Source organism: Notothenia rossii (assembly GCF_949606895.1).
Source record: "Notothenia rossii genome assembly, chromosome: 10".
NCBI classification, from domain to species: Eukaryota; Metazoa; Chordata; class Actinopteri; order Perciformes; family Nototheniidae; genus Notothenia; species Notothenia rossii.
Window position 1 is genome coordinate 29,798,634 of NC_136908.1, and position 10,139 is coordinate 29,808,772.

General features: G+C 39.9%; 1 protein-coding gene across 3 annotated transcripts in view; it reads right to left on the reverse strand.

The window, feature by feature from the left end:
- The window catches only part of atf6b (activating transcription factor 6 beta), a 41,820-nt gene extending 32,089 nt beyond the window's left edge, over window positions 1–9,731 (reverse strand). For 2 of the 3 annotated variants that reach the window (XM_079654497.1, XM_079654496.1), the window contains exons 1-3: window positions 9,337–9,727; window positions 3,068–3,147; window positions 606–687 (exon numbers count right to left, since the gene is read on the reverse strand). In XM_079654497.1, coding sequence (XP_079510623.1) covers window positions 606–687; window positions 3,068–3,147; window positions 9,337–9,409 — 235 coding nt within the window. In that variant the 5' untranslated portion in view covers window positions 9,410–9,727. Of the gene's footprint in view, window positions 1–605; window positions 688–3,067; window positions 3,148–9,336 lie in introns of all 3 variants that reach the window. The other variant, XM_079654498.1, reaches the window with a different exon arrangement.
- Between the last annotated feature and the right edge of the window lie 408 nt (window positions 9,732–10,139).

The window sequence follows — 10,139 nt, forward strand, 5'->3', positions numbered from 1 at the left end:
GCATGACATCTCTTAAGCTTGTATATTAACCACAGACCGTATTTCAGACAACTAACCAAAAAAACATTTGTGGAAACCAAAAGTCTTACATTTTCGGGTTATAGTCATGCCTGTACCACTCTATACACAATAGATCATCAACAAAGTCCTGAACAAAAGCCTATTGACCCTCTTTGTTTGAGTGAAGGTAGCTTAAATAAAAACAAAATATTCCTGGGGTGATTTTTAAAGAATGTCTAAGTAGAAACCAATTGGCTTGGAACGGATTGACAAAGGCAGGAAGTAATACAGCATTGAGAAATGGACCCAGTGTTGGTTTTGGTCTTTTCACAGGATTTGTTGTCAAGACAAATACAGAATAGTGCAGCATAATCCTCTGTTTCCTTATTTAATCCTGATATATCCAGGTACAAAGATAGTTTATTTATAAAAACGGTATTATTACAGAACTGCTGTTGCTTTTAATCTTATTAAATGTTTTCCACCTTCACCGCTGCGTCAGCAGTGAGGGTGAAGCAGCTCCTGTTTAATGGACTTGAAAGCAAAACACTGACGCAGCTGGTTTCATGTTTCCACTGAAGGCCTGTAATAGGCCGGTCTGTTACCTGTGAGAAGGTTTTCGTCAAGGTGTTGCCATGGCGACGTGGGGTTGTCAGGATCGAGGGTGAACACAAGGTTATTGTCAAACTGTGAGAGGGAGAGGAAGGAGGGAGTCAGGTGGACGATTTTGCAAAACAACCGCTGGCTGGATTTGTGCGTGTGCGTGCGTGTGTGTGTGTGTGTGTGTGTGTGTGTGTGTGTGTCAGTCAGCCATCTGACACAGTTAGCCTGATTATCCTTTGACCCGTCATCTGAACTAACTGGGGGGTTTAACTGCAGCGTTTATGCTGCTGCCAACAAAATGTAAATGAGAGACGCCAATAGTCCACTTTTATTCTCCATATATATCAACAGTTTAGGTGAAAATGTGGATGAAGCTACTTTACATTTTTATGCGGATGATACCGTGATGTACTGTGCAGGTCCCTCCATTAAGGAGGCAGTTGTTAAATTACAGGCTGTTTTTAACATTATTCAGACTCAGCTCTCTGAGCTTAAGCTTCTTTTAAATGTTGATAAAACCAAGGTAATGCTATTTTCAAAAGCTAAAAAGACACCAGAGCCTGTTTTAGATATTGTTACTATGCAAGGACAAGTACTAGAAGTGGTTACCTGTTATAAATACCTTGGTATCTGGCTTGATGATTGTCTTACTTTTAAACTTCATGTCAATAACATGCTTAAAAAGCTGAGGGTTAGGCTAGGTTTCTTTTTCAGAAACAAGTCCTGTTTCTCGCTTGAGGCCAGGAAAAGGCTATTCACTGTGACCTTTTTACCTGTGCTGGACTTTGGTGATTTGTTGTATATGAATGCACCTGCCCATTGCCTGAACAACTTAGATGCCGCCTATCACAGCGCACTGAGATTTGTCACAAATTGTAAAGCACTTACTCATCACTGTACCCTGTATGCCAAGGCAGGTTTGCCATCACTCACTGTAAAGAGGCTCAGTCATTGGTACACGTTTATTTATAAAGCTTTGTTGGGTAAACTCCTGTATTATATCTGCTCTCTGATAACACAGAGAGTTGCAAGCAGCTATTGTCTGAGATCTCATGATGTAGTATTGTTAGATGTGCCAAGAGCAAGGACTGTCTTAGGTAAGACAGCTTTTATGTGCACAGCTCCACTTGCTTGGAACAATCTTCAGCAAGAATTGAAACTGAGCAATCTCATTCCTCTGCATGTTTTTAAAGCTAGGCTAAATGAAATGCTCGTTGATACTATGGGCACTTGTCAATGTCTATAACTATGTAAATGTATCCTGTAAAGATAATGTATGATGTCCTTTATTGTTTTATGTTTCATGTGGAACCTATATGCTGCAGGTCTCCCTTGAAAAATAGATCTATGATCTTAATGGTACCAATCTAAAATAAAGGTTTGAAATGAAATGATTCCAAATTACAGAGTTAAAGAAATAATTCACGTCTCTACTTAAGTATTTCAATTTCACGCTACTTTATACTTCTAATACACTAGATTTCAGAGGCTAATATTGTGATTCTTAAGTCACTACATTTTTGGACTAGTTAGTAGTTGCTTTAATATAAAAATGTATATCACCTGATGTAGTACTAATATGGTATAAGGCAATAACTCCTGTTACACAATAAAGATATGGAATATTCATGCTGCTTTGATACTTAATGACTACATTTCATACATGAATTGTTCACAGAGTCCCTATGATGCCTTTTGTTTTTGTTCCTGGTGTTTTATATAGGTTCTTGTGCATGGAAATGGTCTTCAATTGGTCTGCACATATCAAAGCTCCTCCAGACGGAGCTTCGATTGGCTAAAGCTCAATCACATTGTACGTGCTAAGGGTGGGACATCTCTTGTAATTCCTTTTTTCCCTACATCATTTTGAATAGCTACAAGTCGCTGTTACTCAAATGTAATTTAGTAAACTACTAATTAAGTAAAAAATATAAAATACTGAGATGTGACTGGAAGTGTAGGCTAATAGTTGCAGAAAGGATCAAGCTTTGATGTATTGCCAGGCTAAATTGTTAAAATATATGGAAAGCAATGACTGCTGTTACAGTAACAATGTTAAGGATGCATGCTGCAGTGACAGTTTTAAAGTAAGTTGTTCCTTTTGTTTTACGTAAAAAAAAGTGTCACTTAATCTAACATTTGAGAAGATATTTCAAAGAACTTATATACTGTAGGAGTATGCAAGCAAAGGTAGTGTATACGAGTGTTTCTTTATGTGGCTGCATGCAGTTGGAAGGGCTTCAACATAATGTCGTTTACAAAAGAGGGGCCCATACACTATCAAATGATGCTAAACCCGAGAGAAAATAGTTTCAACTTTCCAAAAGCAACGTTGAAATGTTTCATTTGTGCCACTGAATGACTGGAGTTTTTGTACAGGAGGCCGAGCATCGGTTTCTCTCTCAGTCCGGGACAGAAACCAGAGCTCTTAACAGTATCACTTTCTTTTTGTCTCCGTACGTACCGCCGGCTCGTGTTTCACCCCTCTGCTGAAGTCAGCGTCCTCGCCCTCCTCCATGCTCTCACACTGGTACAGACAGGCATCTGAAGAGGGAAACACAGAAAAAAAATACAACGTTTATTATTGTTCAATATTTGACTAAGCAACAATAAAAAGCCAGCTAACATTTTAAATGATATCTAATGTAGAATGTGTCCCAGTGAGTTCATTAGTCTTAGTTGTCATTTCTTTCTTCGTTCACTTTCCACACAACACATCTTTAACGTCAAACACCACCTAACAGAGAGGGCAGGTCGCTATGGCAATGATGATTATGTAGAAGCAGTGGCCGGTAGCACCTATGAATTGTGCAACTTCTTTTTAGTGAAGCACATATGGCATACGACACAGATACACCTATCATCAGATAACATCGGAGAAAGAAGCGTGGTGATTGGCCGGACCAAAAAAGATTAGCCTCAACTTTCAAATCAGCATCTCTTGGAAAAGATCACTCAAAAAATCTTTCATGGCCTTTTCTTTTTGTAAAAAAAGGTTTTAGTTCTAAAATTTTATATTTATGAGGTGCTTGGTTTATGCACCAGTCCCTGTAAATATATAAAACTTTACAATCAAATGCACACGTTACCGTTTCCTAGACACGGCAGTGTGCGAAAAAGTACACGTCCCACCGTCCGGGACGTGTTATTTACAATATCGGACAAGTAGATCTTTCAATTGACTTGTCCGGCGGACAAGTGACGTTTTTCGCCCTGATTTATTGAAAAATTATTGATAAATTCAGTTTACAAAAGGCAGAACTCATTCGCAAATTGTACGTGTCCACCATTGTTCGTTTAGAAATGTTAGTTTCGGTTCTGCTTGTCGATTCCTAAGGAAATGCATCTCGCCGCTTTCTGTACAGTAGACGGGGGCGGGGCGGGAAGTGTAGCACAGTGGCAGAGTTGGGAAGCAAAACTCGGTTCCGAGTAGGAACAAGAAATAACAATTGTCCGGTCCCGGGATTGATAAGAGTTGTGAGGACAGGAGGCCGAGCCCCGCGGACCGCAGCTCTCTCTCTCTATGCTCCGTATCAGCTGATCGCTGCACGGTGCGGCTCAGCGTCTCTCTCTCTCTCTCTTTCTACACACAGCGGATCTGATGCCCGTTTAACAGCTTCATCTTTGTCAAACTTTCTTATGTTCTTTCTTTAACGCTTAATGAAGGTTATTAAGCGTTTTAGCTCCTGTGTTGTTAATATTGACTGCCATTTCATTTATGAAGTGTAGCAGCCTCCCTGTGTCCTAGCGCTTTCCTCACATCCCCGGACCCCCAGACTCGGAGGAGCACAGGGATGTCAGTATTGTTTATGAAGCAGGGTATAGAAAGTACATTATTGAAATGAAAATACTATTTATTTACTTTTACAAACAGTGAGCAGCTGGGCAGCTGCAGCATGTGTATTGCAGGACATGTGTAAGCGTGCAAGCGTCTTTGAGTTGTAGAAAAGCGCTAGGCCTATAGGCTATAAATATAATATATTATTATTATTATTATTATTATAAGGCCTATGCGTTGAACATGTGTGGTTGGACTCTGTCTCACAGGCAGGTTGCAGTGTAACATCAGAGGAGACTGGGCCAATTGTACATTCTCAAACTGCACCACTTAAAACTAAATAAACAATGCAGAGATTATTTTCATATAATTCTATTCAATAACCGTAATAGATTAAACAGTATGAAGTGATTTGTAAATAGGAATACAGATTTGACTTAATGTTTTCATAAATATATTTTTCTCCCAGTTTTTCATGGGACTTATTTTTACCCTCTCAAAGAACCGGAATCGAGAACCGAAAATGACTGGAATCGAAAAGCAGAACCGGAATCGTTCAAATCCAAACGATACCCAACCCTATGTGTGATGCAGTAAAATCTCACCGCTCACTTACGTTAGCGGTGTCGTAAAACCGTGGGAAAATGTAAAATACGATGGAGAAGAAGAAGATTCCAGTCGCCCCAATTTGTGTCCATTCTGGACAAGTGAAAAATGTATTCGGACAAGTAAATTGCCAAACTCACTTGTCCATGGACAAGTACTCTCTAAAAACTTTTTCTCACACTGTCACGGGTATATGATCCTAAGTAATAACATACGAAGTAACCATGAAGTTGCTAACATCTTTATGAGAATATTAAATATCTATCTTGTTGTGCAGTTTATCAGTGATTGTTTGCACGGAACTATTTGTACACAGTGTGTTTCATGACGGTCCCACACAGCATTGAGTCGGTCAGGTAGAGCAGCAGGTGAAGTCAGGTGATGCAGACTCTGTATAACCCACTCCCACTCCACACTTGTTGGATTGGAACAGCTCTTAGGCCCAATCCCAAACCACTCCCTCGATCCTACCCCTCCGTGACAGAGTGAACTCCGTCTGTAGCCACACTCGCAGCTGAACGAGGCTCCCTCCTGTCAGATGCGTAAGTAAATACAGCGGCAAGCTTTGGGACGGCCTCCCCTCTCTCCGGCATAAACAGGAAATGCCGTAACTGTATGTAACAGCGGTTTCAAATCAGCATCTCTTAGACAAAAAGTTTAAATTAATAACTCAAATAAAACTCCAAACATCTTTCATTGTGTTTCAAAGCTCTTTTAGTTTTAAACCTGATGTTTATAAGCTTCTTAGTTTTTGCAACGGTCTGTAAATATACACAACTTTATAATAAAATGCACACATTTACCTTTTTCTAGACTAAACACAGGTATGATCCTAAGTTAAAAACATATGAGGTTATCATGAGGTTGTTAACATCGTAGTTTATCAGTGGATGTTTGCTGGAACTACTTGTAAACAGCTTGTTTCCTGACAGACACACACAGCGTGACTCCGGTCAGGTAGAGACCGGTCTCAAGTCAGCACCGCTGCAGACTCGCTATTTGAGGGCTTGATAGCCCACTCCCCCTCCACACCGCTCCACACTCGTTGCTTTGGAACAGCCCTCAATATGGCGGACCCTCTGCGTGAACGCGCAAATGGAGGGTTAGGGTGTAGGGGGCGGTTTGGGAATGGGCCTCAATGTGGTGGACCCTCTATGCGAACGGTGTAGGAGTCATGTTGAGGGACAATGTTCTCCTGATCTGAAATGTTGTAATGTTTAAGATTAGCCACGTTTGTAGCCTGCCATAGTCTCTGCCAAGATGAATTCATCATTGATTTTCTTTGTTTTGTTGTTCTCATCAAGAATGCACCAGTTCTGCTTTTTTACTGTTCTCTTTTTCGCGATATTTTTTTAATGTGCAGCCTGATGGACTACTAAGCTACAACTGCATTCCATTGAGCAAGCCTGTGTTACAGGATGACAATGTTGTTTGGATCCTTGAGGAAGTGTGTGAGTATTCATAAAACACAGTGACAGTCAGGAGGCGAGGCCGCCTTATATACGGTGGGCTTGCGCACGCACGCAGGTAGGCTCGCCCAAAGGGCTGGCTACGTTTAAAGATATCTCAGTAGGTGAACGCTCGCATAGTAAGGTCAAGGGGTAGTACTCATAGAGTCCAGCAGAGGACGGAGCCTGTGTAAGATATAACCAGTTTGCCTACAACCAGAATAAACCCGCAAACCGAGAGGAAAAAGTTCCACAAGGATGAATTGCCTGGTTAATTTGTTAACTCGTATTATATGGCAAAAAAAATGACAGATAAAAAAATGTTGGTATTTCTAAGCAGCATATGTGGTAAAGAGAATTTCACTATGACCCTGTCTGACTCTAGTCCTGCTTTGCCTTATTTGATGATGCAGAGAAGAAAAAACGTGTGTGGACTTTGACACTGAAACAAACAGGGAGGCCCTTATTGAACCACATCCTGTCCAAGAGAGCAGGTGTGAATCGCTGGTGTAGCAGCAAATATTTGCTCTGTACTCGAGATATCACATATTCAAATGTCATAACACTGCAGGAACTAATGTACTGCCACACTTTGGAATGTTATTCATGTTTGGTTTCTTCAACATCAAAACAACAACATACACAAAAAACGTACCTATTCATTTAAAAAAAGGAGTTAGTAGTTCAGTCATTTTATGTGTACTTCACTTGAGTATTTCCAATTTGTAAGATACTTGATCTCAGAGGGTAATATTGTACTCAACTACATTTATTCAACAACATTTTTGCATATTAAGATTGATATTACAAACAAAATATAATCGCATCTGTTGATAATTAATTAAATGATACAGCCTTTTTCTTTTAAGGACCCATTTGAAAAGAAGTGCAACCTGTTTAATGCTTTCTTTTTTTCCCCAAATAACCTCAGTGTTTTTTTTTGCCGTCAATATCCATTGTGTTTTAGCCTCCATCTGTACCATCTCTATTGCAGCTGCATTGACCCACTTCTCTCCCGGGAATCATTCAAGTTTCATCTAATCTCCTCTAAGAACAACAGAAGAGTTAAACAGACAGAAGACCTGGTCAATCTTAATGTTTGCCGGACAAATTTAGCAACAAAACGTTACAGCAGCTGGTGGTTATGTTTCACTACTGTGTGTCTCTGATTGGTTTCAAGAGATGTATAGATATGTGGAAAGATGGATACTATAGGGCTCCCAGGAAGTCACTCTTAACACAGCCTGAGTAACGTATATGCAAATAAGTCGGCATTATCATGTATCTTATTTTATGCACTCTGACTACACCAAAAAACTATCTTTAATACACACTCACCTTACCACACTTGCACTACTGTCCATACTATATACTAAACTATAGAATATATACCACTGATGATTATACACAGTTTTCACATCATGCCTCCAGCTTTTTATCCTCTATACTGTCAACGTATGAGCATTACTTCTATACCGTTTCCTGCATTTAAGGTTCGGTAATATATCAGTATTATCAATATTATGTATGATATGAGACTAAATCTTGTCTTAGAGTATAAAGATACTGTTATATGTTGCTGTTCAAAAAGCTTCCACATTACAGAAATGTTATGTCATTTCCTGAATTCAACAGGCGTTTGCATTATGTTCCTTGACCCACTGTAAATCCACATTACCTTTTTTTTTTTTAAATAATCTTGTAAATATTTTTTGAAAGCCAAATGTGTCAACCTTAAAATAACAATGTTATATTGAGGTATTTGGTCATGTTTTTTCTCCATATTGCTCGTTCCTACTTACACTGCACTATGTGCATACTTTGAATCCATACACACTGTTAATATTGCTCACACATTGTGTTGTGTATTACTATCCTTATTTTGATCCTACATTTTATTTTGAATATATTTCTTACTCTTGCTCTGCACTTCATAGTTTGTTGCACTCCTGATTAGATGCTAAACTGCATACAATGTTGAGGTACTTTACCTGAGTGTTTTCACTGTATGCTCCTTTATCCTTTACTACATTTTGGAAGCCTTCAAATGAGATCTATGTACCATCTGTGATAAACACACTAACACACTATAATCAAGTAATGTAATATGATTCTGAAATGGGCCCTTAAGCATAATAAGTACTTTTACTTTTGGTACTTTAAGTATGTTTTAATGCCAACACGTTAGTACTGTTATTTAAGTAAGTTATTAGTATTACTTTAGTAACACATCTGAGTACTTCTTCCACTAGTGGTTGTCTTAGTACGTTTGTACTATGCAATGATAATACAGTTGAATCTAAACTAATATGTTAACATGATGGACATACAGAGTCAGGTCCATAGTGTTGTTCATGTTTAAACAGGTAATAACCTGCTAACACTTCATTCAGTTTGGTGTAATCTTTTAAGTACATTCAGTTTGGTGGATTTATTTTAGCATGCTTCTCAAACGAACCACTTAGAAGCCATATTCCCATGCTTGTGTAATGACTGAGTTTAAACAAGCAACACGAGACGATAAACTGTGGTTCTCACAGAGTTAAAGGAAGAGAACAGACCAGAAGGAACAAGTGCTTCTATAAATGTGTGATCTCGTTTCCACACACCGTGTTAGAGATAAACAGGCATATCCGGGTCTGCTGACGGAGGAAGCACACATGCACACTGCAACCGCGTGCTACGGGCATCTTGGGCATAGTTTCACACATTCTTTATTAAATAACACCCTTATTTTTCACAATGGAAATTTTCCATGGGGGAGGGGGGTTCGCAGTTTATACTCCCCGGCTTTGGAGCACTACTGTGGGGCATCCACACACGCCCGTTATCACACCCGTCTAGCTTTGTATCGTTTGAACACGTGTATTTACATTATGAATGCATTAAACGTTAACTCACCCCAGTCTTCGCTTGTCAGGAGGTTATCAGCGAAGAAACGACTGTCCAAATCAGAAAGTAAATCCGTACTCATAGCCACAAAGGCGGTGTGTTTGGAGAGCAGGGGGCTGCAGTCAGATAGCGACGTGATAACAGCTAGCTTAACAAACACTGATACGAAACGGCGGCTAAATTTAGCATTAAGCTACCTGGGTCAAATTGAGGTTGTATATCATGTATAATTCAAATGCCTGGCGTGTTTCTTCTGTTAGATAAATGGTGTATTTATTTATCCAGAGGATAAATCGGTTCTTCTTCCCTTAGCTTCGCATATGACAGACAAGGAAATGCATTTTCCGGAAGTGTACCACCTACTTTTCACAGAAAAGCCAATCACGGCCAAGAATGGTCTGATTGACTAGGCAAACAACCAATGAGGTGATTCAAAGACTGCAATTGGGACGCCAGCCAGCCTATTGTTGAGGGCGAGCAGAGAGAGAGGGGTTTAAAGTTGATTTGGCCGAATCGAAACAGTACATTTTGATAGACAGGAAAAATCGACCAATAGACGTGCAGGAATTGCGGGTCCGGGTTGAATTGACATCATGAGGGGCTTCTCAATACTCTAATTTCCCCTCCTCGACTCCTATCCTCGAGACTCACGCTGCATCGTATGGCTGTATCTCAGGTCGATTATTTTAATTTCCTCGCTCATCGGTCCTCTGTATCACCGGAAGTTGATTTGTCTGCGCCATCTTGAGTACCGTCCCATGGCGGTTATTTCTGCCGGAGGAGCGAGGAGCGAGGAGCGAGGAGCGAGGAGC